Below are 27,931 nucleotides of genomic sequence, written 5' to 3'. Positions count from 1 at the left end.
AACAACTACTATTGTTATGAATATGCACACAAAGTAAAGCTAATCACATGCACACATGTATTTATTCCAGTATCTTGATGCATATAGTGCATTAACTTTATTAGAAATTAAAACTGAAAAAAACTGACAAAATGAGATGTATCTTCACTACTTTATACATCTGCAGACATTCACGTTATGTACATGATGGCTGTGAATTTTCATGGGTCATTTTTCCAGTCCCTTGAGGGTTGTTGTCTGTTTCCTTTAAGTTTACAAATTCTGTAATGAAATCCCAAAGGTTCCTTAAACACAACAAATGAATACGATAGATGAGAAAGAAAGTACCTTAAGCATAAAAGGAAATTTTTAAATAAACATCTGTTTCAGCACATATTTACTCAAAAACACATGGCGAGACTTTGTAATCTTCCACTTTGATTTTAAAGGATTTTTTGTAGCATTTTGGCCTTGAGTGTAGCAAAGATTCTCCCTAACTAGGGGGACAACCCCCTGCAGCATTTTCCAGACTACACACAGTGTGGCTGCAGAAGCAGAATTTACCTTGAAGATAGTGATGTTTAAACTTTAGGTCCATTCACTCTCGTGGCCAGAACTATGGAAGGAGCCTCCCCAATTTGGTATTTTTAATTCCGTCTTCTTTTCCATTGAGGACACCCAATATGATCTAAGACCCGACAAAACCTGGATCCACCCGTACGGTTCACTCAGCAACCACTCCAACACCTTTCTCTGGTGACTTTCTCTACGATGTAAACTGGAAAGTAGGGTGTTCTGTTTCATAGAGTCCTTTGCAGCTAAAGATGGCCTGGGGACACAGTGCTGGGCCATGAGATATGTGTGGATCCCCGGGAAGGGCCTTCCCCTCTGAATAAAACAGAAAAGCCTCATGATGAGACGCTCTTTGGCTTTTGTCCTTTTCTTCCCCCTTTCTTCCTCCGTGGGACAGAGATTCATGCCTCTCGACAGGCATATTTAAAAAAATTTTTTTAATGTTTATTCATTTTGAAAGAGAGAGCATCAGTGGGGGAGGGACAGAGAGAGAGGGAGACACAGAATCTGAAACAGGCTCCAGGCTCTGAGCTGTCAGCACAGAGCCCGACGCGGGGCTCGAACTCACGAACCGTGAGATCACGACCTGAGCCGAAGTCGGATGCTTAACCGACAGAGCCACCCAGGTTCCCCTGAAGACAGCCACACTGAGGAGGAAAATGATACTTAAGGGGAACAGAGAAGGAAGAGCGAAAGACACCAGTTCCCAATATTATCACTGAACCTAGGTCCCCTACAAATAAACGTCTTTTTACTGTTTTTACAAATTAGTCTTTTCCATGCTTAAACTAGTAGTTTTCTGTTGCTCTCGGCCTTACCAAATCCTGAGATTTGAACTATAGGACCAACTGCAAGAAAATTAACCATAAAAGGCTAACCATGTAAAACAGATAATATAAATCAGCCATTTCATTTTTAAATTAAAAGTTGTCAGAGCAACACCTATATAGGCTTCTTCAAAAATTTAATATCTCTAGGGGGCCTGGGTGAGCATCCAACGGTTGAGCATCCAACTTCGGCTCAGGTGATGATCTTGCAGTTTGTGAGTTCGAGCCCCACATTGGGCTCTGTGCTGACAGCTCAGAGCCTGGAGGCCGCTTCAGATTCTGTGTCTCCCCCTCTCTCTGCCCCTCCCCCGCTCACGCTCTGTCTCTGTCTCTCAATAATAAATAAATGTTTAAAAATTTTTTTAAAATTTAATATCTCTAAAAGCTATATAATTTGAGAAAAGAAAGCCACCCCTAGTCACACGTCTCCCCACTTTCCCGATCCTTGCCCATGAGAATTTAGTCTCAATTCTTCACTTCTTTCCAAATAATTTATTTCTATATTGCTAAACAATATATACTGACTGAGATTTAAATCTTGGGCTAAGCATTCTTTTATACGTTTGTGTGTGTGTGTGTGTGTGTGTGTGTGTATATATATACATTTTTTAATGTTTATTTATTTTTGAAGGAGAGAGAGACAGAGTATGAGTGGTGGGGGGTGGGCAGAGAGAGACGGAGACACAGAATCCGAAGCAGGCTCCGGGCTCCAAGCTGTCAGCACAGAGCCCGACGTGGGGCTCGAACCCACGAACCATGAGATCGTGACCTGAGCCGAAGTCGAACGCTTAACCAACGGAGTTGGGCTAAGCATTCTTAAGCACAGGATGAAACATGTCTATTTAACACTCACGAATATAAACATTTCCAAAGTACTGTTTAGTCTAATCTCGGTTCGAATGGATGGTTTTGAGAGTAGCATGAGATTGTCCTGCTTCTCCTATCATGACATCAATACTTACTGCTGCTCCCGCTCACTTGTCTCATGCTTCTCTAGGTTCTGCTTCACATTGTTTTCAATAATCTACCAAGAATAAAAAATCATTGTTTCCGTATAATGGCATGGTATTGCTCATACATATCAACAAGAACATTGAACCAAAATGGAATACAATTTCTGGAATCAGGCATAACATACTCATGTATGCCATATATAATACAGAGGAATATATATATATATATCCTAGAAGTAGAACTATAATCAGTTAAGCAGCAGATTCTTAGTATGAATTTTGGAGGGCCGTCCTGAAAGTCATTAGAGGAGCCAGTTCACTACATTCCTTGTCACCATGTAAACTCATTACAGTTCATTGTTAGGTGTGGAAGGGTTAGAGGAACGGTCAATTCTGATTGGTATATCCAACTATTTAAAAAGGTTGTTTATTTTTTTCACTAATACATTAGGTTACACCTGTCCGGTTTTAAGCTACTGTCTACATACTGAGATATTCCTAGCATTACAGAAATTATCGTTGAGAAAGATAATGCATATATTCTTATTTTGTATATGACACAATACAAGAAGCACACAGCACTAAAGGAAATATTTCTATTGGAAAACACTGATTCACATAAACTTACATGTATTTTCTTCTTTAAAATTCGATTTGCTGTTTCTAATTTTATAGCTTCAGTCTGAAGGAGAAATGGTTTTAAAAGTAAGATACTTGGTTAAGAATATATGTTAAATACTTTTCCCCACTTATGGAACAAAAATATGTAAATGATGTTATTCTAAGTTCAAAAGTAGCCAATAGCACATCGTTTAAAAACATGAATAAACAAAGCATGACTGGAAGGACAGGTAGTAAGACAGATCCTAGCCCTCTAGATCAAAAACGAGAGGACATAAGGGTTGATATTACAAAAACCTAGAGAATTTTAGGGAAATTCTAGAGCAGTTCCTCAATTTTCATAACTAATCACAGAATCTGTTAAAGTGGCTTGATACAATATAAAAATACAAATATCAATAAGTCACATATATACCAGCAATAACTGATTACAAACTGTAATGTAAAATGTTTTTAAAGTTTCCATTAACAATAGTAACAGATGCCATAAAGTCCCGAGAGCAAACATAAAAAATTAAGAGCCAATGCATAAAAATAAATTAAATAAATGTAAAATGACCCTTGATGGGAGTGTGAATATTGTAAAGCTGTAACTTCTTCCCGAATGAATCTATAGGTTTGCTGTAAACACAACCAAAATACTGAGAGTATTATTACTGAAACTTGAAAAATATTTAATACTGTAAATGAGAATATCCAAGATAATTGTGAGCAAAATAATGATGGGCAGAGGGTGTAAACATTTGCTCTTTCACATTAGCAGTTACATCAGTGAACCTAGATAGTATATAATTAAAAACCTAAATTGAGCTTTCAACCCAATTCTACTGCTTTCTCACTGTGACCTCAATCAAGTTACTGAGTGTATCTGTGCTGTGGTTTCCTTATCTGAAAAAGACGGTTAATAATGGCTTAGGGTTGTTGGAAATTATACGAAATAGTATTTTTTAAATGTTCACAGTAGTATCTGGCACACTGTAAATCCCTGATGCATTTAGTTATTTTTTATTTTGGTTAGAAATGACATATTTCAGGGGCGCCTGGATGGCTCAGTCGGTTAAGCGTCTGACTTCGGCTCAGGTCACGATCTCGCGGTTCGTGAGTTCGAGCCCCGCGTAGGGCTCTGTGTTGACAGCTCGGAGCCTGGAGCCTGCTTGGGTTCTGTGTCTCCTTCTCTCTGCCCCTCCCCCACTTGCAGTCTGCCTCTCTCTGTCTCTCAAAAATAAATAAATGTAAAAAAAAAAGTTTTTTTTAAAATAAATGACATATATCAAATCCAAAACTAGAAATGAATTATTTCATAAGATAGTAAAAGCAATTCTATTGTAGCTTCTAGCATTTGATTTAAGGAGCAAAATATAAATAAATAGCTAAAGTAATATAAATTAGTGATATGGAACCCTTATACAGACTTTTCTATTTCCTAGATTCAATCCACTTCAAGAGGTTTTAATCATGAAGGAAAAATTTACATAATTTTACATTACATTTATGATGTATCTTGTGATACATTTACATTATTACATGATTTAAAGCTATAACATATTTAAAGTTATATTATATAATTATATATACATTGCATAATATATAATACAATTTAATATAATATATTTAAAGTTATAATATATTTAAAACTATAACATATTATTTTCAATGTTTAAAAATTCGACTGTAAATTAGTGTTCATTCTCAGGACATTATGTCATTTAAAAAAGAATAGACTGTAGGGGTACCTGAGTGGCTTAGTCGGTTAAGCCTCGACTTCGGTTAGGTCGTGATCTCATGTTCGTGGATTCGAACCCCGGGTCAGGCTCTGTGCTGACAGCTCAGAGCCTGGAGCCTGCTTTGGATTCTGTGTGTGTGTGTCTCTCTCTCTGCCCCTCCCCCCTCTCAAAACAAAGAAACATAAAAAAAAAAAAAGGACTATAAACAAAATCACAGAAAGAAATCTGAACATACTATTTTAAAAGAAAGAGAGAGAGATGTCAAAATAAGTTTAAACCACTACTAACTTCCTATACACTTTATAATTCTGCTTTTTTAAAAAATTTTAATGTTTATTTTTGAGAGAGAGAGAGAGAGAGAAAGAACATGAGTGGGACAGGGGCAGAGAGAGAGGGAGACACAGAATCTGAAGCAGCTCCAGGCTCTGAGCTGTCAGCACAGAGCCTGACACGGGGCTTGAACTCATGAACCGCAAGATTGTGACCTGAGCCGAAGTCGGACATTCAACTGACTGAGCCACCCAGGCGTCCCTTTATAATTCTGCTTTTTAAAAAAAGATTGAAAAAATAGTGCTGGAAAAATCTATGTAATTATATAACCATGAGACAAAGAATAATCATATATCATTTATAAACTCTATAACAAAGTGATAACATTGAGTCAGATATTGCACAAATTAATTAGGTTACGACATACAAAAAGTAGAGTACCATAACATTTCAAAACACAGACTACAATTTACATTATATTGTTCATCATTGGTTCGTCAAAATGGTTAGTAATAACTGTTAAAGACTACTTCTAGTATAGTAGACTTCCTTTTCCATGGCAGTAGCGAATTTCTATCTTCTAGCACAATTGTTCAACTCACTGAAAATCTAACTACGAAGTTTCAATGTGACACAATGAAAACTGTTAGGGCTTTGGAACCCCCAAAGTATTAAGCTCGAACCCCAGCTTTGCCGCCTCTAACCTGTGTCACGTGGGGCAGGTAGTTCTGAACCCCTCTGAGCTTCAGCTCAAGCTACTTAGTACATATCAGATGACAATTGTCATCACCTTCATGACAAGCATCTTCTATACAAAATTGTTAAGAGACATCAACTGACCTGAAAGAGATCCACTTTGCACCTTACCAGAACTCTACATAATTTTTATCACCTTTATTTTTGTTGTTTTAGCTAGATCTCGTCATTATTCTAACCATTTGCTACAAATGTTTTGCAATTAAAATATATTTGGACCCAACTGTCCATTATTTTTCACCCAATGGCCAAATGAAATTGCTTCAGGCATTTGCCAACCTCTTCAGGCAAAAGAACAATGTAGACATTCAAATGAATAAACTACATACCTCTATGCTTTTAATCCTATTTTCAGTGATATGTGAAATTCCAGTATGAATCAGAGTCGTTTTAATTTCTCTTTCAAGAGCATGAATTTCATCCCATTTACTGAGTATTTCACACCTCTTCTTTTCAACCTTCTCAATAAGGGTAAGGTGATCCTCATCCATTACATTTTTCTTAGATGATTCTGAAAATATTTTTAAAAGCAAAGTATTACTGTGTTTAATATGTCATCTCTTATGAATAGTATTATGCATTATTAACACTATGGTGTATGTTACATACTGCCATATATAATGTGTATATATATGTGTGTGTATAATATATATATAAAATACATAATGTATATATATATAATATATATATAATGTGTGTATATATAATGTGTATAATGTGTATATATATGTGTATATAATATATATGTTATATATATTATATATAATGTGTATAATGTGTGTATAATATATATATATTATATATACATAATGTGTGTATATATAATGTGTATGTGTATATATGTGTGTATAATATATATATTATATATTATATATAACATGTATATATGTGTATATTATATATATTATATATATGACATATATATAATGTGTGTATATATAATGTGTATATATGTGTATAATGTGTATATATGTGTATACATGTTATATATATGTTATATATAATATGTATATATATAATGTGTATAATGTGTGTATAATATATATATATTATATATACATAATGTGTGTATATATAATTTGCATGTGTATATATATGTATACATATATATACACACATATATACACATATATACATATACGTATATGTATACATATATATTATATATATAATGTGTGTATATATATGTGTATATTATATATATTATATATATTACATATATATAATGTGTGTGTATAATGTGTATAATGTGTATATTTGTGTATAATATATATACTATATATATAAAGTGTATATATATATTGTGTATAATGTGTATACTGTGTGTATATATATGTAATGCTAAAATATAATAATGTAAGTCAAGGTTCAAGCACATCAATAAAAATGATCTGATCCGAGAATGGGGACATGCCTCTTCTAATTCATTTATATTATCAAAAAGTATCTACTGAGTGCCCAATCTGAGCACCTAACACAGTGTGGGGAAGGTATGAGGACAACTCTGCAGAATCACGGCAAAATCGATAACCAAATGATGAACAGGCGTTAGAGAGGCAGAAGGGGCCGGGGAGACGGAGAGGGGGCGGAAGGACAGATTTCAGCACATTTCAGTAAAAAGAAAGGTATGCAGTACTGTGGGGACTTTGAGGGCCAGGTGAGTGGCATCGGTAAATAACACTAGGAAGGAAGCAGGGGGAATACCCGAAAAGGCCTTATAATCTATGTTGGGACATCAGCCGAAGCTGTGGAAGGCTTTTAGGCCGGGATAAACACAACCACACAATGGTCACTGTCTACAGTACCAAAAGTGGAAGAGAAAGAGCAAGGCTGGAACAGGAAAACCAGTCAGAAAGCCACTGCCATCATTCAAACAAGATCAGATCAGGATGGTGCCTGTCGCCTAGAGAAGTGGAGAGATACAAAATGATTTAAGGGACTGGAAACAAGGAGGGCTCACTGGATCTGAATGCAGAGGAAGAGGTAGATATCCAAGTAACCCCTAGGTTTCAGCTCTGCCACAGCTAGGGACAGATGCGGTGCGAAGGAAGTGAGTTCACGGCAGCAGAGAGGTAAGATTCCATGTTGGCCATTAACTCCAAGCTCTGCTGAGGTGGTTGGTGGGGTGACGAGGGAAAGATTTCTGCCACAGGTTTCCTGACTTGACCTCCATGTGTTTGGTGGTGTCATTCATTGAAACAGAGAGTTTAGTCTTGATGCTGTTGGGTTGAGGCACCTATGGGATACTCAAGCGGACACGTCCAGAGGGAAGTTGGATATACAAATCTGAAGCCAAAAAAGAGATCTGGGCTGGAAAGAGTTGGAATCAAAGATGCGTGTGTTGAACCAAAGACATGCCAAGGCTCCAACAGACATCAATATCTAAGGATTCAGAAAGGAGGTGGAGACATTGACAGTAACTCACTTGATTATACAGTACTTGAGTTACTAGAATGTAACTCATTAGAGGTAACTCACTAGAGCGGGAAGACAATTTTTTGAGAAAGAATGACTACCCCTTTCTGATAGAAAAAAAAAAAGGCAAGTCGAAAGAGTGATAATGCTTACCTGTACAAAATGAACAAGATGGAAACCACTGCCATCATTCAAACTTGCCAGATTTGGAAGAAGGGAAAACTCTGAAGGTGAGTTCTGAAATCTGGGGAATTAGCTAAACAGATGCATGAGGAACTAACCAAGCGGGTAGAAACAGCCATAGTTAAGCTTCTACCCACGAAGTCTGATCCCCACCTTAACCTAAGCTGAGCGTTTTAACCTGCAACAATTGACTGAGGGCACAGAAGTCAAAAGGGATGTGAAGTCACTAAAACCCAACTGTTACCCCTTTTCTACCTAAGGAGGAAGACTGAGGCACCAACATGGGGAAATTCCACAGGAAATGTATGGTTGGAGGAGAGGCTCCTGAATGAGAAAGCTTTGGGAAAAAAAGAAAAGGATGAACACAAGCCACCAGATTTCTTCAATAGCACTGGAAAAGTGTCAGAAACAGCTAGAATCAAATATTAAGAAAAGTTGACTTCAGTGCTAGAAATTAGTAACATCCTCTTGTTTATTTTTTTATATCTTTCATTTTATCCTGTTAGCAATTAACAGTAAAGCCCTTAGATTTAAAAGAAACATGGGACAAACACCATATGATTCCACTCTTAAATGGAATCTTAAGAAGAAGAAGGAGAAGGAGAAGAAGAAACACACAAAAAGCAGAATCAGACCTATAACTACAGAGAACAAACTGATGGTGGGCAGAGGGAAGGGGATGGAGGGATGGATAAAGGGGGTGAAGGGGAGAGGGAGGCATAGGGCTCCAGTTACGGAATGAGTAAGTCATGGGAACGAAAGCAGAGCATAAGGAATGTAGTCAATGATACTATAACAGCAATTTACTGGGGCTCATGGTAGCCGTGCTCGCGGTGAGCGCAGAGCATATCCATAAACTTGTCAAATCACCAAGTTGTGCACCTGAAACTAATGTAAACATCGTGTGTCAATGCTACTCAAATTAAAATTAAGAAAAAAGGAAAATGGTGGGCTTGGGTTAGGAGACAGCAAGGAAACGGAAAATGGTGAGCTGGAGTTCCATCCATGACCCGTGTGTAAGAGGATCCCAAGAATAGGCAACGTGGATGCAGGAGAAGGGTGGACCCCACCACGCTCCGAGCCCTGAGAAGGAGTCAGAAGACAAGCGCTGAGCCAGCCCCACAAGAGACCCTCGGAGGATGGCCAGCAGGTAAATCACACGGGTGTTGCTCACAGGAAGAAAGAACTGGCAGGAGGAAGCAAGAGACTCCAGCAAGAACCTCTGAGGCCAAGGTCTTCTAAGAACTTAAAACAGGTCATATCTGTGAGTATATCCTAAAAGCTGCTGGCGGGGGGGGGGGGGGGTTGGTTTAAAAGCTTAACCAACTGAGCCACCCAGGCGCCCCTCATTTGGTCAGTTTCTCGGGCTCTAGTCCAAATGTCTCGGTCAAAACTTGATGGAATTCTTTCTGCAGGAGGTCTTGGCTTAATTCAGTGTTCTACTAAAAACCACAAAGATCTGAGAGAAGAATGAGTTGGTGCACAGGTTGTATCTGGCTCCCGAGAAACACAATTACTTGCCCGACTCTTCCTTAGCTGATTGCAGCAACGTGCGTTCCACGTCTAGTTCACTTCTGAGCCTACAGGTTTGACAATAAAAAGAGAGTAAAATATCAGAACTCCGTTTGCACCGTTCTTCCTTTGTCTATTTTATGCCACAGGTCTTTTTTTAAAAAAAATTGACAAATACCAAGTGATCTCAGTTTCTATCCAAAAAGGTGATTTTGAACATCGACATAAAGTGAGAGCCTACAGCCGTCAAATTCAATAAACAAAAGGGTACTTTCTTACCAAGATTGCACAAGCCACTAGCTGAAGAAGCTGGAAAATAAATAAATGATCTCCCATAGGGTTTATGGATATTATTTTGTTACTTGAATTTCTACGAAGCAGGGAAGCAAAGAAACCAGCGTTTACACTCTGAGACGAACCAGAGACGAGGGCCAGTGGAAGCACGTCACTGCTGTTGGAAGGCACACCGCATGTCCCCTGTGCATTTCGATTTCCTCCCACAGATACAATTCACAAATCCCAGTACATTTATGCTAAAAGTAAAATGCGAGAAATTTTAGGAGCGCCTAGGTGGCTCAGTCAGTTAAGCGTCCAACTCTCGCTTGTGGCTCAGGTCACAATCTTACAGTCTGTGGGATCAAGCCCCACATTGGGCTCTGTGCTGAGCCTGAAGCCTGCTTGGGATTCTCTGTCTCCCTCTCTCTCTATATCCCTCCCCCTCCCGGACTCTCTCCTTCTCTCTCAAAACAAATAAATAAACGTAAAAAACATTTTAAAAGAAGGAAATGAAAACAGTTGTAATTTCTTTGTATCCTCCCCCTGGTTCCAAAGGAAAAAACAAAAACAAAAACATGAACACAATAATTAAACTAAATCAACTGTATTATCTCTGATTTGGAGGGAAAAAGATGGGGGCGCTAATATGTACAGAAAACCCCTGCGATTTGGTTACCAACATCACTACCACAAATGAGTCGATGCTGCCTGCCTACAAGAGGCCTAATGGTTAAATATTTTCACATACGTTAGCTCATTGCATCAGAGATTAAAAGAAATAGAAAGGTATTATGACCCCCAATGTTAAGAGATTGAGATTAAGTGAATTAATAATAATCTTAACAGTCTTTTCAGCATGTAGATCCAGAGCATTTAGTTTCTAGAAATGTTTAATGTATTACAGTTTCAAGTGTGATGTTCCGTCCCATTTATTTTTCTTCTTCTGAGACTTTAATTATGTCCAATGGATCTTCTTTTCTGTCTTCCACTTCAACCACTTTTTCTCTGACTTTCTTTTCTGATCTCATTTTCATTCTCTTGCTTGTTCTCCCGCTTTTCTCTAACGCTCTTTATTGTAGTGTCACTCAAGACTATTCCTGCTGGGAGCATCATAATTTAGTCTGGATCTATGACATAATCTTGACTTTTCCAACTAGCTGTTCCTCAGTGGCCAAACCTTGATTCACATCTTCCTTTTTCTTGCCATTCATTGCTGTGCTTATTGTTTACATTACTGACTCCAGATCGTTTTCATATCCAGAAACGCTCTTCAGGGAATATTTAAGTGAGGAGCGTTGTGGCAGTTTCCTTCTCCGACTTTTTGTTGTCGTCGGCTGGCCGAGATTTTCATCAACTAAATTGCTTGGGCCCCCATTTTCTGTTCTCTCTTGGAGCCATTTGTACAGACAGAGATCACTTGCACCTCTGCGCCGTGGTGGGCAGGGCTAGTGGTTCGGGGAGTGTGTGAGGTACGGGTTTCTAAACCCCCCTCCTCTGCTTCTTTTTCTCTTCAATGCACAGCTTTAAAGGACGCCGATCACTTCCTTTTAAACCTGTTCCCACCATATCATCATTTCAGAATTGGCTCTTTGCTTCCACCCGCACTCCAAAGTCCTCTCCTTCTAAGTCAGTGCTCTGAGAGACCGACCAGGAACCTCTGTTATTATCTGTATTATTTAGGGAAGCTGCTCTCTCTCCCTCCCTCCTTCTCTCTCTTCCTCTCCCTCTATCTCTCCCTTCTCCCCCTCCCTTTCTTCCCCCACCCCTCTATCCTTGTCTCTCTCTCCCTTTCCCTCTGCCTCCCTCCATTTCTCTCCTTACCCCTCTCTCTTTCTCTCTCTCCCTCCCTTTCAAGCCTCACCCCTCTGCCAGCAGAAGAAGAGATATAATAAAGATTAGAGTAGAAATAAACAATATAGAATCAAAAAAAAAAAAAAAACAGAGAACAGATCAATGAAACTAAGAGGTGGTTTTTTTGAAAAAAATAAACAAAATTGATAACCTGCTAGACTTCTCAAAAAGAAGAGATGGGGGATAAATAGATAAAATCATGAATGAAATTGGACTTACCACAACCAACCCTTCCAAAATACAAACAATTATCAGAGAATACTATGAAAAATTCTATGCCAGCAAACTGGACAACCTAGAAGAACTGGACAAACTCCTAGACACCCACACACTGCCAAAACTCAAGTGGGAAGAAAGAGAAAATTTGGACAGACCCACAACTAGTGAAGAAATTGAATCAATTATCAAAAATCTCCCAACAAATAAGAGTCCTGGGCCAGATGGCTTCCCAGGGGAATTCTACCAGACATTTAAAGCAGAGTTAATACCTATCTTTCTCAAGCTGTCCCAAAAAATAGAAACGGAAGGAAAGCTTCTGCACTCATTCTATGAAGCCAGCATTCCCTTGATTCCCAAACCAGACAGAGACCCCACAAAAAAGGAGAAGTACAGGCCAATTTCCCTGATGAACAGGGATGCAAAAATGCAGCCCCTCCTGAGCTGCAGGGCTGGTACAATATTTTCAAATCATTGTGATACATCACATTGATAAAATAAAAAATGAATATAATATAATAAAATAAATAAATAAAAAAAGAAAGGATAAGAACCATATGATCCTGTCAATAGATGTAGGAAAAGTATTTGACAAAATACAGCAACTTTTCTTCACAAAAAACCCTCAAGAAAGTTGGGACAGAAGGAACATACTTAAACATCATAAAAGCCATATATGAAAAACCCACAGCTAACATAATCCTCAATGAAAACTGAGAGCTTTCCCCCTGAGATCAGGAACATGACAGGAATGTCCACTCTCACCACTGTTGTTTAACATAGTGTTGGAAGTCCTAGCCTCAGCAATCAGACAACAAAATGAAATAAAAGGCATCAAAACTGGCAAAGACGAAGTCAAACTTTCACTTTTCATAGACGACGTGATACTCTACATGGAAAACCCAAAAGACTCCACAAAAAAGCTGCTAGAACTGATGCGTGAATTCAGCAGAGTCGCAGGGCACAAAACCAATGTACAGAAATCAGTTGGCATTCCTATACACCAATAATGAAGCAAGAGAAAGAGAAATCGAGAAATATATCCCATTTGCAATTGCACCGAGAACCATAAAATACCTAGGAATAAACCTAACCAAAGAGGTAAAAGATATGTGTACTGAAAACTATAGAAAACTTATGAAGTAAATTGAAGAAGACACAAATAAATGGAAAAACATTCCAGGCTCATGCATTGGAAGAATGGATATTGTTAAAATGTCAATACTACCCAAAGCAATCTACACATTCAATGCAACCCCAATCAAAATTGCACTGGCATTCTTCTCAGAGCTAGAACAAGCAATCCTAAAATTTGTATGGAACCACAAAAGACCCTGAATAGCCAAAGTGATGTTGAAAAAAAAAACCAAAGCAGGAGGCATCACAATCCCAGACTTTAGCCTCTACTACAAAGCTGTAACCATCAAGATTGTATGGTATTCGCACAAAAACAGACACACAGACCAGTGGAATAGAAAAGAGAACCCAGAATATACCCACAAACGCATGGCCAACTAATCTTTGACAAATCAGGAAAGAGTATCCAATGGAAAAAAGACAGTCTCTTTAACAAATGGTGCTGGGAGAACTGGACAGCAACACACAGAAGAATGAAACTAGACCACTTTCTTACACCATTCACAAAAACAAACTCAAAATGGATGAAAGACTTAAATGTGAGACAAGAAACCATCAAAACCCTAAAGGAGAAAATAGGCAACAGCCTCTTTGACCTCAGCCGCAGCAATTTCCTGCTCGACACGTCTCCAAAGGCAAGGGAATTAAAAGCAAAAATGAACTATTGGGACCTCATCAAGATAAAAAGCTTCTGCACTGCAAAGGAAACCATCAACAAAACTAAAAGGCAACCGGCGGAATGGGAAAAGATATTCGCAAATGACATATCAGATAAAGGGTTACTCTCCAAAATCTATAAAGAACTTACCAAACTCCACACCCAAAAAACAAAACAAATAATCCAGTCAAGAAATGGGCAAAAGACATGAATAGACACTTCTCCAAAGAAGACATACAGATGGCCAACCCACACATGAAAAGATGCTCAACATCACTCATCATCAGGGAAATACAAATCAAAGCCACAAGATATCACCTCACACCAGTCAGAGTGGCTAAAATTAACAACTCAGGAAACAACAGATGCTGACGAGGATGTGGAGAAACGGGAACCCTCCTGCACTGTTGGTGGGAATGCAAACTGGTGCAGTCACTCTGGGAAATTGTGTGGAGGTTCCTCAAAAAATTAAAACTAGAACTACCCTACGACCCAGCAACAGTGCTACTAGGAACTTACCCAAGCGATACAGGAGTGCTGACTCATAGGGGCACATATACCCCAATATTTATAGCAGCACTTTCAACAATAGCCAAATTATGGAAAGAGCCCAAATGTCCATCAATGGATGAATGGATAAAGAAGATATGGTTTATATACACAATGGAATACTACTTGGCTATAAGGAAGAACGAAATCCTGCCGTGTGCAGCAATGTGGATGGAACTGGAGGGTATTATGCTGAGTGAAATAAGTCAGGCAGAGAAAGACAGATACCACATGTTTTCACTCATATGTGGAATTTGAGAAACGTAATAGAAGACCATGGGGGAGGGGAAGGGGCGAAAACAATAGTTTCAAACAGAGAGGGAGGGAGGTAAACCATCAGAGACTCTTAAATCCAGAGAACAAACTGAGGGTTGATGGGAGAGTAGGGGAAGGGAAAACGGGTGATGGGCATTGAGGAGGGCACCTGTTGGGATGAGCACTGGGTGTTGTATGGAAGCCATGAACCACGGGAATCTACCCCCAAAACCAAGAGCACACTTTACGCACCGTATGTCAGCCAATTTGACAATAAATTATATTTTTAAAAATTGTATTTTAAATTATATTTAAAAAAGACCTAAGTCAATGGAATGGCCTCCCAGGATCACAGCTTGGAAGGCGCAATGTGGTAAAGGTGATGATACCCTCCCAGGCCATCTACCAATCAATTCAATCCCTACCAAAGTCCCAAAGGCCATTTCAGCAGAAATGAAAAGGACGTATCTTTAATACAAAGTCTGCAAAAGGGGGCGCCTTCGTGGCTCAGTCATTTCAGTGTCCAACTTCTGCTCAGGTCAATATCTCGTGGTTCATGAGTTCAAGCACCACATCCGATGCATTGCTATCAGCACAGAGCCTGCTTCAGATCCTCTGTCCTCCTCTCTCTCTGCCCCTCCCCCACTTGCTCTCTCAAAAACAAATCAACATTGAAAAAAAAAAAACCTCACTCCCCTCTCTCTCCTCCTTCCTCCCACCCCCTTTCTTTTTCTCCCCATCCCTCTGTCCTTCTCTCTCCCTTTCCCTCTCTCTCCCTCCCACTCTCTCTTCACCTCTCTCCTTCTCGCTCTCACTGGTCTTAGAACATGTTATGTTTTCTACCAGTTCCATTGTTCTCCCTTCCCCCACTGCCCTTTCTGTCGCGAAGGTTTGTAGAAAGACCGTGGATAACGATTCACTGCCATTCGATGTGCATTTTTCCATTTTCAGGTATCCTGAAGTCTGGATGCTTTTTGTCTTCTAGTTATACTGAAGGCACCGTTTCATTTTTTGGTTTTTGTTTCCTGTTTTGTTTTCTTGAGTGTGCTGGCTTTGCTTCAGTCTTTTTTTTTTAACCCTCTACAAAACATACGCCCTATCCAATTGTTATTTCATCTGGAAGACTATACAGAAAGGTCAAAAGATTTTTTTAAGTTAAAAGAAAATAATAAGCCCATTCATGAAAGGTGTCTTGACTTTGCAGCCGGGTCACCTACCAGTAGGTCCCCAGGAGACCACCACGGAAGACGAGATTCCCTCGGAAACCATCCCAAACCACCCTCCCCCATACAAACGCCGGGTTTGGTTGAATTTCCCAGTCACAGATGTGATGGCTGGGGAAAGGGGCCAGATGGCAGGCACACTGTTAGCGAAGGCAACACATCTCACCCAACAACGCAGGAAAAATGTAAAGACACGCTTGTCACGTGGCTTTAATACATTGTACGATAGTATAATCCCAACGTAAATCAAATCAGACTGTCAACCCTCACTTGTCATTATGCTCCAGGGCAGCCTTGGTGGCCGTCACAATCGCCCTCAGCTCCTCCCTGGCCTGGTTGACATCTGCTGTCTTCACGGACCTCTTCTCCAGCCCCTTGGCATTAGCCAGCAGAGTCTAGGAGGACAAGGCCGTAATGGATGAGACACACACAGGAAGGAATATTACAGTGTATTCAAGATATTTTGAGTCAAAACAGAAATTCTAGGTAAAATAGGTAAATAGGAAAATATGGGAGGAGGGATAACTCGTCATGTAAAGATCTGGACAAAATATTGTTTTAAAATTTATGAAGGCTTTATTTTACGAAGGCATTTAAAAAGTGGTGGGGTTTCACCGCAGGATGTGGAGACACAAAGATCCCTGCCTCTTTAGGTGATGGGCTGCCACATTTCCAGAAACAGAAAGAAAGAGCTGATGCCCTGTTGGCCAGGGAACTTTTCATGCTGGTGTTTGATTGAAATTAGCGCACATACGTTCATCTGGACTCAACGTGAAAAACCCAAGGAACAGGGTAGGCCGCCAACCGGACCCTTTGCTTGTTCCTCTCAAACAAAAGCTTACTTTTCTGGGGCGCCTGGGCGGCTCAGCGAGTTAAGCATCTGACTCTTGGTTTTAGCTCAAGTCATGATCTCACAGTTCGTGAGAGGGAGCCCCGCATTGGGCTCTGTGCCCTGACAGTGTGGATCCTACTTGGGATTCTCTCTCCCCCTCTCTCGGCTGCTTCCCCACTCATGCCGCTCGCTCGCTCTCTCTCAAAATAAATAAACTTTTAAAAAAAGGCTGTCTCTCCCTCTTCCTCTGCTCCTAAGATGAGGTAAGATAAAGTAAAATAAGACAAAATAAAATAATAAAATAATTACAGATGAAAAGAAAAGATGTAAGGAGTAAATCAGAACTGACCTCCCTGTAAGGCTGTGATGTTTTTCAAATACAAGGCAACTGTACTTCCCAATTTGTAAGACAGAATTCTTAAACTTTATTGAATTCGAAAAGTCAAAAGTAGTTTTAGTAATGCCACATTCTCTCAGTTTTTGTGAATGAGGGAGTTGATCTCGCAGTCTATTTTCCTTACTAGAACATCCACAGTGCGACCTCGGCCTGGAGGGGACACCTGGGGGCTGTTAGGCGAGGACACCATGCACTTGTACGTGCTGCATTATAGCTGTCACAATACACTTTTTTTTTAAGTTCATTTATTTCTTTTAAGAGAGAGAGAATCCCAAGCAGTCTCCGTGTGTCAGCACGAACCCCGAGATCATGACCCGAGACGAGACGAAGAGTCGGACGCTTAACCGACTGAGCCACCCAGGGGCCCCCACTGCAACGCGCCCTCCATGCTTTCCCTACGTGCTGTCTGGTAATTCCTGACGTGGCACCATCTATGTTCCCAGACTGTTTCTATGTGGTTACTTCAGTGGTTTGGGAACAGAGATTTGTGTCAGTATATGTCCCGCTCTGATCTCTGCTCCCTACGTCTGTGCCCAGGTCCAAACTCCCCTCTTCTTATAAGGGCATCAGCCGCTGGATTAGGACCCACCCTAAGGACCTCACCCTAACTTAATTATACTTGCACAGACCCTAGTTCCCAGTAAGGTCACACTCACAGCCCCCCGGGTGGACACGATGTTTTGGAGGACACTACTCAGCCCAGCACAGTTGCCTCATAGGGAAAGATGTATAATCTAGAAGGCCATTGCTAAGCATCAATGAGATAAGGACCACACACACACACACACACACACACACACACACACACAAGCTATGGTAGCCAATGTACAATAAAGAACAGCTTAAAGTTGGAAATGCTGCTTTGAGATATTTATGGGGCATTTTCTTAGCTTTATATTGCTTTCATAACAAATACCCACGAAATTACTGGCTTAATACAAACTCCGCATCTCTGTCCTGTGGGGCAGGAGTCTGGTTGGCTCTGCTGGGCCCTGCTGGGGTCTCTCTGGGCAGAACTCTCAGTACCAGCTGGGCTCCCTTCCTTTCTGAAGGCTCTGGGGCGGACTGTCCTCCAGGATCACTCAGGTTGTCGGGCAGGACCCACTTCGTTGCGGTTGTAGGACTTGAGGTCCTGTCCCTGTCGCCTGTCAGCTCCTGGACGCCTCTCCCCAGGGCCCCACCTGGCCCCCCACCCCCATCCCAGAGCCCCCAGTGGCCATGGAATCCTTCCATCACAGGGAATCTCTCCGACTCCCCTTCTGGCCCCACCCAGGGAAGCAGACGTAAGCCTCAGCTTGTAGGGGTCCGTGGGATTAGATTGGGCCCCCCAGGTAATTCAGGATAGTTTCCCTATCTTTAGGTCTGTAATCTGCCTGCCCCAGACACCTAAGTGTCAACGTCCAATGGGATTATACCTGGACACAGGTATAACCGGGAGCTCCCAGGAAGTATCTGGGTGCCATAGACAGAGCTGGGGATCATCAGTATAAAGGTGAGCAGATATATCATATAACCAGAGAAAGAGGGAGAAAAGGGCCAGTGCTGAGTGAAACAGCCATGGGAGGACAGGGTTACAGGGGGATGAGCCAGAGAGATCCCTGAGAACTGGTGGCCAGAGACATCGGCACAACACAAGCAACGTGTATGCCCCTCCTCCACCCCACCGCTGGTGCTCACTGCGACCAGAAGGTGAAGTCCTTACCCACAAGCCCCTCAGCTGGTCTCCAGCTTTTCTACTATGGAAGCAGATGGGGCCTCTTGGATTCTGAATGTTTTCTCCTGCCCGTGAAATATGAAAGAATGAAGAAACAGGCTCTATTTAGGCACTTGCATGATCGTTCGTTACCTTATACTGTGATGCGGTCTGGGACCGCAGGAGTATTGCCATGTAGAGTTCGTATTCATCCTATACCAAAAAAAAAAAAAAAAAAAATCCATTGAAAACGTGTTTAACACTACTATGTAAGTTTCTTTGCATGTATAAATAATATGGAAGTTAAGGATGTCAGTCTAGATCATTTCAAAAATATAAAATGTTCCTTCAGCATATTAACCAATACGCACAATAAAGTGTATAAAATCTCACCAACCTGGAAGCAGGTCTGAATGTTAACTATGGATCACCTCAGAACAGTATCAAATACTCTGACACGCACACACAGCACGTGATCTCCTGCCATATGGGTGCTCTGGGGACTTGGGTCCTGCCGACCTGCCAGAGATGGGCTCCCTAGGGATGGGGACATTCTCTGGAGAACAGGCCACTGTATTCCTGCTTTTAAGTATCCTCGTCTTTAGGATTTGGATAAGAGAAAGATGTGTAAGAAACCCTGTTTCAACTCACTTTTGATATGAAGCTCAACGTTCATCATGAAATCACAACCAACTTATAATTCCATAAGAATTTATATAAACTTATTATGCATAATTATAAATGTTTATATGTTACATATATACAATTTGTAAAAGTCTATAAATAGTTGGGAAGCTTTAGCAGGAAAGAAAATGGGCTTAAGGAGTGAGCTAGCTGGTTGTCTATTCACATGTCCCACTGGTGATTTGTGTGGCCATAAGCACATTACTTTGAGTCTGTGAGTCACTTGCCGTCTCTGTAAGATGGAAGCCATGATACTTGGCAGGAATTCTGTGAGAACAGCAATCCTGTGCACAGAATGTCATGTATGGCTCTCAACTGTTATGTGACAAATATACCCTTATTATTACCTTAACTTCTTTCAAGATATCCCCAAATATCAAAGAACTATTGCAAATATCTTCAAAGACTTTTCCATAGACCTGCAGTCTGTTGAACTGTTGGGAGTCACATACACACACGTTTTGGAGCTCCTGGTGGAGAAACAGAACCAGACATTTCAGGATGTCTTAATTTTCCTTTCCAAAGAGTTTCTCAGGGGGAGGAATGAGAATTTCCATGGGGTTTTCTATCAGCGGGTCCAGCTCATACCAGCCCAGAGCTGGGTCTGGGCAGAGCCAGGCGGCCAACCGAGGAGCCTGAGGAGGTCTGATTGCTTGATTGTCCAAGGCGTGTTTGTCTTTGTTTTCTCCATTCACCCCCTTGCACCCTGTATTTAAGGACTTACTGCACCCACAGGGTCCTTCTCTTTCCATTAGTCCTCTCAGCCAAAACCCTCATCAGGTTTGGTTACTTCTCAGGCACACTGCTACTTCCTCTCTTCCCGTAGTCTCTCTCTTGCATCACATGCCCGGTCACTGTGCATGACTCACGGCCCCTGGGAGTTCACTAAAGCGCCTCCCATCACACTAATTATCTTCCACAGACACGAGTGACTCCGGGCAGAATCTACCTCTGTCACCTGACTGTCTACCCCCGCCTCACTCTGCCCTCAGTGCTTTCATAGCAAGTTAGGCAAACCTTTCCTCAGATGCATCTGCTATCCATGAACATTGTATATCACAGCGGCCAGGCAGCGTCTGATGCTCTCCCTATGAAATCACCTCCAACTGATTAAGTTTCTGGATTTAGCCTTCTTCTACTTCTCCCCGTGATTATTTACCTCGTGTCAGATGTTCCCAGCCCCTGGTGGATACCCTACATCCTACCCGGAAATGTAAATGAGGGGTCTGAATGCGGACGTCCACCCACAACATTTGGACACCCGAACTCCCGCAGTGTGCCCACGGGACTGCAAGGTCAACCTCCTTACCTGTTCCAACTTCTTCTCATGCCGTGTCGCTGCCTGCCTCCCCGTGAAGTCGTTCTTCTGGAGATGGTGCTTCGCAAGAACTTCTTTTTGGAAGCGCAAGAACTTCCTGTACCTGTCTGTCTTCGTCAGGCCGGCTAAGTACGAGCTGATGTACTGATACTCATCCTTACATCGGGGAGGCATCACGCACTCACGGCTGGACTCCACCGCTCTGTACTTGAGAACCTTCACCTCTGGCAACCTCAGCTCTTCTCTCCTCCGCCACTCGGGAGAACCCTCTTTCCTCGGAGACTTCCTTTGAATGAAATCCTCTTCTGCAGCGTGGGAACTATGCTCCGCGGGGTTCAAATACCTGAACAGCGGTGCGTTCTGTGCCTCATTGGGCCCCAGAGCTGTATTGATGGTAAAATAAGCCAGAGCGTCTTTCATCTTGGTGATCTCCTTATCGGATTTTCCAATCGGCTTTTCCACCTGGAAGATCTTTTCCCCTTTTGGTCTATTGGCGTTGGGCCAGTGATACAGGATGGTCTCAGGAGGCCTGTAGAGCTTATTGGGATTCAAGTGCCCAGAGGTGTAAAGATAGACATCCTCTCTGTGATCTTTCTGAAGTTTGTTCAGAAGTGTCCTTAGATTGCATAAAGTCTGAACACCTGGCACTTCACAGTGTTTCCACCGCAGGTAAACTGGTCAGGAAAGATAATGAGACTATTAAGTCAGAGGTTCCACAATAAGACAATAAGACCGCTGTGCGTATCTGCCGAGCTGCTACCTCCCAGTCCCAGAGGAGGAGCTGACAGACACGAGAGGAAACAGCACGCAGGCCAGGCCTTCTGCAAACGGGGGGCTGCTAGGTGCACATGATGTGCAGGTCCGATCAGAGAGCCCAGGGCCCCGCAGGGGCGCACCTGGCTGGCTCAGTTGGTAGAGCGTAAGACTCTCGATCTTGGGGTGGCAGGTTTTAGTCCTATGTTGGGTGTGGAGATTACTTCAAAATAAAGTAAGACAGAGAGGGAGAGAAAGAGAGGAAAGAAAGAAAGAAAGAAAGAAAGAAAGAAAGAAAGAAAGAAAAGGAAAGGAAAGGAAAAAAGAAAAGAAGGAAGGAGGAAAGAAAGAGAGAAAGAAAGGAGGGAGGGAGAAAGGGAGAAAGGGGGGGAGAAAGGGAGAAAGAAGGAAAGAAAGAAACCAGGGCCCTACAAAGCCAAGAAGAAGGAGGATGGGGCTTTTGATTCAACAGAGGGTTTCTTACAATATTAGCAAAGGTTCTGAAAGGGAAGTTTAACAGCATAATTAGAATTCATAATGATGATGCTCAGAGACACCCAACGTAGGAAATAAACACAGGTGTTTTCTCTCTCAATACTGAAATGTCTCAGCGTCCCTGGCCAAACCCCCAGGGACTGACAAGTCAGTCACCCCTTCTGCTCCCATCCCCACTTGTAGAAGATAAGGAGCCACGGAGTAAACCCCGTGGGAGAGCTGACGGGGACCCCAGCTCCTTCCACAAAGGGCCCAGCTTCTCCTATGTCCCCGTGGTGGGGTGCCACATGGGCACATGGTCCAGGACATAAAACTGGAAAAACCTGGCTGTTTGAATCAGACTCCTGACCACGTGAGCTCTAAACAGTTACATAATCTCTCTGAATCATAATTTCTTCCTCTGAAAGATCAGGATAATCATCCTACTCAAAAGGGTTGATTGACAGCTAAATGGAATCGCTTTTGGCAAAGAAGCACACGGCCTAGAACAGACACTCCATGAACGGTATCTATTTTCAGGAAAGGACTACAGCACAGGGAACACCTTGCCAAATGCTTCTGGTAGAACAAGAGTTGACCCAGACTTCAACTCGAGGAAAGGAGATTTTGGCCACGCGCCGTGAGGGCCCCGGAGCCACGAGCATACGGCATAACTTTCCAGAGAACCCCGGAGGAGTAGCTGACCAGATCTGCGGTCCCGCACGTCAACCTGGGCTGGGGAGGGCACTGGCAACAGAGCCCTTGAGGGCCCACCCTGAACACCCCCCATCCAAGCGTTGCCCACATCCGTGACCCTGGGCCCCACAATGATTCCATCTGTGACTAGTTTCGTCCCCATGCTGTAAAAGGGAAGCAGAAGGACTTATGTGACCCACTCGGGTCCAGGCACCTCTCGAGACAGGTAGCGTGTTGGGTGGGCCTCACCTAATCACATGAAGATGGTCATAGAGGAGGGGTCAGAGGCCGGGGGGCATGAGGAGAACTGATCCCTGAATACAGCATTTGTACCCAACTGTTGGATCAGCCCTCTTATCCCACAAGTGCCTGGGCTCCAGGGGAGGGCCTTCTGGGACCCGTGCCACATCCAAACCCTGACCAATCCACGTCCAGAAGCAGTGACAATAAATCAGGACACAGTGTTTCCTCTGTTTTCACCTGTGAAAAGTAAGAAAGGCCCAGAGAACCTGAAGAACCGGGGTAACTTCTGTTACTATATAACACATTACTACAAACAGCAGCTTCAAATCTGTTACTATATAACACATTACTACAAACAGCAGCTTCAAACCGGGTTTAGCGCAAGGTTATATGGGTCCGGACTTCAGCCTGAAGGGGCTGGATTCTCCACTCGGGATGTCACAACACAGATATCAAACTGTGGGCCTGGCTGAGCTCTCGGAAGCCTTGGAAGTGGGCTGGGGAACCTGCTTGCAGCCTTATTCCTATTGTTGAGCGAATCGAGTTCTTGCGATGGTAGGACCGAGGTCCCCACTTCCTCGTTGGCTGTTGGTGGGGGTCACGCTCAGCTCCTAGTGGCTGCCCTCGTTCTAAAAATATGACTTCCTTTTCCACATCTATTCACGAAGCAAAACAGTTAACTCTTGGTCTCTTTCTGAGACCCTTCATCCTTCATCCCTGAACCCCCTTCACATACTTCTCATGCTCCCCAACTTCTGACTCCTCCACTATGACCAGCTTCGTGTGATTAGGTCAGGCCCACCCAACATGCTACCTGTCTTGAGGTCTCTGGTGCCGTGGGATACAGCACAATCGCAGAGCACTCTGTCCCCCTGTTCAAAGGCTTGGGGACTATGCCAAGTGTCCACGAGAGGTCAGGCAAACTTGAGCCATTCCAGAATTCTACCCACCTCGGGGATACTGCCAAGCCCAGACCACAGTCTCCCCTTCTCCCTGTTGATTAGCTTCTTACTTCAAAGAAACCACTCATAAAATGTTAAAATATCAACAGAACATTTTTTCAAGACAGATGATCATACGTAATCAAAGGCATCAACACTTAAAGAAGGTGCTAAAAACACATCGTATTTGTTGGGCTTCTCCAGAGGACAGAACCAAAGGGTGTAGAGAGAGAGAGAGAGAGAATATACAGAGATTTCTTCTAAGGAATCGGCTCATGTGATTATGGTACAAACCCACCTCATGCCCAAGGCGTTCTGCTGGAGAATTCCCTCTTGCCCTGGGGAGGTCAGTGTTTATTCGAGTAAGGCCTTCGAAGCAGCAGACGAGGCCCGCCCACATTTCAGAGAACAATCTGCTCCACTCAAAGTCTACTGGGATAAATGTTACCTTCACCCAACAAACATCCTCAACAGACACATCCAGAATGAAATTTGGCCAAACCACCTGGGCACCGTGGCCTAGCTGCGCTGAGAACTAAAATTCCCCGTCACCTACATGATACCAACTCTCTTTGGAAAGCAGGAGAAAGAGGCATTTCTGGTGTTGTGCTATCCTGTCGATTTTATTTCCCAAAAGGCTTTGGAACCACCGGAAAATTAGCAAACTCATTCTCCTCCCAGCGGCCAGAGCAGAGGCCTGGGGCCGCGGGGAACCGGCCAAGCCAGGCTGGGTGCTTGAACTCCTGAAAGAATCTACACGGGGAGGCCTCCGTCTGTGCAGATACTCGGGTTGGTTTTGCCCCCTCCGGCATTTTAATCGCCTGTCGGGTGTCTACAGCGCTTCTCGAGGTCGTGATCCCTCTCTCCTGAACTCCGCACACGGCCTCGTCCTGTCCTCGTTCACTCTCTGCCACCCACCGCCACACGCTTCCGGGGCGATTTCGACAGTTCCTCCAGGGAAGAAACCGTGTTTTCATTCACATCAGCCGCATCAGAAAGAGACCAAGAGTTAACCGTTTTGCGTCATGAATAAACGCGGGAAAGGAAGTCATAGTCTTAGAATTTGAAATAATAATACAAAATTTTACTCCGCACCATACCGTGCTCTCTCCCTCACAGGATTCCGCACCAGGAATCATGTTCGTTTTGTTTTGTTTAAGTTTATTTATTTATTTTGAGAGAGAGGGAGGGAGGGAGGGGGGAGGGAGGAGGAGGGAGGGGGAGGGGGAGGGAGGGAGAATCCCCAGCAGGCTCCATACTGCTCGCGTGGAGCCTGACACCGGGCCAGAACCCAAGAACTGTGACATCATCGCCTGAGCTGAAATCAAGAGCCAGACACTTAACTGACTGAGCCCCCCAGGCGCCCCCATCCCACCGGGAATCCCAAAGTCCAGTAGGAACGAGCTACGAGTACCCGCGACAGGGAGACAGTGGGAGCCACCAGAGCACGTGTCTGTAGTGCGGTAGTGAGAAGCGGGAAAACACCTCACCTTAATTATCCTGAAATTGCTGGGCCCGGAAGGCGGATTCGTGAGCCCACCTCCCATTTCTATGCTCCTAACAAAGGGACTTTGCAGATTTAATTAAAGTTATGCCCTTAAAATAGGGTTTCCTGAATTACCTGGGGGGCACGATCTAATCCCATGGGCCCCTAACAGCACAGAACCTTCCCTGGGTGGGACCAGAAGGGGAGTCGGAGAGATTCCCTGTGATGGAAGGATTCCATGGCCACTGGGGGCTCTGGGATGGGGGTGGGGGGCCAGGTGGGGCCCTGGGGAGAGGCGTCCAGGAGCTGACAGGCGACAGGGACAGGACCTCAAGTCCTACAACCGCAACGAAGTGGGTCCTGCCCGACAACCGGAGTGATCCTGGAGGACAGTCTGCCCCAGAGCCTTCAGAAAGGAAGGGAGCCCAGCTGGTACCAAGAGTTCTGCCCAGAGAGACCCCAGCAGGGCCCAGCAGAGCCAACCAGACTCCTGCCCCACAGGACAGAGATGCGGAGTTTGGTTTGCTTAGTGTCACTACATCTGTGGTCATCCGTTACAGCAGCAGCAGCAGAAAATGAACGAATACAGCAAGGGGAGTGCAGGCTACGCCGAATCCAGGACTGGACAGGCCAGTTGGTGATGACGGTCAGGGGAGGGCTTGCGGCCAGTGGGAGGGGCGGGAAAACCACCAAGAGACTTGACAATTCGGGAGAGCCAGCACTGCCGGGAGAGGGGATGGGTGGCCACCCCTGAACACCATCGCCCCCTCCCCGGAACCCCCCACCCCAGGATCCCCCACCCCCAGATCCCAAAAGGAAGAAAGCAGTGATGCCTCCCAAAGTCAGGGAGAGGCTTCAGTTCCTTTTATTATTATTAATTAATTAATTAATTCAGATAGCACAAGCAGGGAAGGGGCAGAGATGGAGGGAGGGAGGGAGGGGGAGAAAGAGAGAGAGAGAGAGAGAGAGCGCCAAGCCACCTCCTTGCTGTCAGCACAGAGCCTGACTCCGGGGCTCAATCCCACTAACCTTGAGATCGAGATCATGACCTGAGCCAAAAGCAAGAGTCCGAGGCGAAACTGACTGAGCCCCCAGGCGCCCAGAGGCTTCAGTTTCTTTACCTACGTGTTAAACAACAAAACAACCTCAAAAGCCTGGGACGCTGTAAATTTCTAACCACCGCCTGCGGCACAGTCTGGGCGATGCCCCGGCCCTTACTTTTTTGCATTTCACCCGATCTCCTGGTGTGGGGTCGGCCTGGCAACGAATTTCTCCTCCTCCTTTTCACTGTACAGAATATGCACTTAAGAAATACCAGGGAAAAAAAAAGGACGCGCTGGTGTATTTTCCCCGCCACCGCGTGGCACGTTTTGCACACACCACGCAGCCGCCACGTGACTGGAACCTTCTCGGGCAGTGCGGGGCGGAGGGGGGGGGGCGCTTAGGGACCACGCACACAGACCCTGCAAGGCCAGCGTGCGTGACCACGTCTGGGAGCCCCGCAGACACCGCGGGGGCGCGCGCAGAAACGCGTATTCCGCGCCAGGCCGTCTGAACAGTCGGCCACCGTCCGTGGCGGGCAACAGACCTCACGGTGCGCGGGCACAAAGGGACTCTGAAAGGGCTGAAACAGCGCACGTGGAAATTCATTCAGACCACGTGCCCGGGGACTGGGGATTATCATGGGCCATTATCATGCAGAGTCTTTATTAAAAAAAGGGGGGGACGGGGGTGGTGGAGAGGTTTCGCGAACACAGCTCGTCGAGTCATTGCACGGGGAACAGAAGAAAGGGTCCGAAACCACGGGAAACCACCTCGCGGGGCGGCCCGCCTGGGGTCTGCGGGTGCCCAGCGAGGCCCCGCAGGACGCGGCGCCGCGGGACGGGCCCCGAAGCGGGGCTCTTCACAAAGGGCGCTCCCAACGGCTTCTAGAAATCCCACCCTCATCCCTCCTCCCCGCGGGGGACGCACACGAGCACGTGCCCACACGCACGCTCGAGTGCACACACGCACGTGCGCGCACACGACCTTGTTCCTTTGAACGTGACCCTGAGCTGTTCCGGGGAGGCACCGCATCCCCCGCCCCCCTCCGCACGCAGCCCCAAACCCGGGTGACCCGGCGGCCGCCTCGAGGTGCAGCCGCAAGAAGCGGTTTCATTCGTCACACCAGGCTCAGGGCAGCCGGGGCCTGGGCGATCACACCGCGAACGGACGTCAGGCGGCGCCCACGGCGCGCTCGGGGCGCACTTACACTCGGGCTCTGACTCCCGGGCCATCGTCGCTCCGCCGCAGCTCCCGGGAGCCCGCGGTTACCACGGAGACGGACAAACATGCGGAGCCCCGCCCCCGCGGGGAGGGGCCCTCTGCTGCTGGGCAACCGGCACCAGGTCCCGCCCTCCGCCCCTCCCTCCCTCATATGTCTTCTCAAACTGAAAG

The 27,931-nt window shown here is 44.2% G+C and overlaps 1 protein-coding gene across 1 annotated transcript; it reads right to left on the bottom strand.

The window, feature by feature from the left end:
- Nucleotides 1-43: 43 nt before the first annotated feature.
- CUNH6orf118 (chromosome unknown C6orf118 homolog) lies at nt 44-27,826 on the bottom strand. The gene is made up of 10 exons (XM_019412747.2): nt 27,747-27,826; nt 20,894-21,576; nt 19,932-20,054; nt 19,054-19,113; nt 16,249-16,373; nt 9,823-9,881; nt 6,033-6,214; nt 2,961-3,014; nt 2,342-2,403; nt 44-284 (listed from the first exon to the last, which is right to left on the bottom strand). The coding sequence occupies exons 1-10, from the start codon at nt 27,769-27,771 to the stop codon at nt 176-178; spliced, it is 1,482 nt and encodes a 493-aa protein (XP_019268292.1). The 5' UTR covers nt 27,772-27,826; the 3' UTR covers nt 44-175.
- Nucleotides 27,827-27,931: the final 105 nt, after the last annotated feature.

The sequence above is a fragment of the Panthera pardus genome, unplaced genomic scaffold, assembly GCF_024362965.1.
Source record: "Panthera pardus isolate Hobbes unplaced genomic scaffold, ASM2436296v1 HiC_scaffold_17, whole genome shotgun sequence".
Lineage (NCBI taxonomy): Eukaryota > Metazoa > Chordata > Mammalia > Carnivora > Felidae > Panthera > Panthera pardus.
This window is presented reverse-complemented; position numbering and strand designations above follow the sequence as displayed.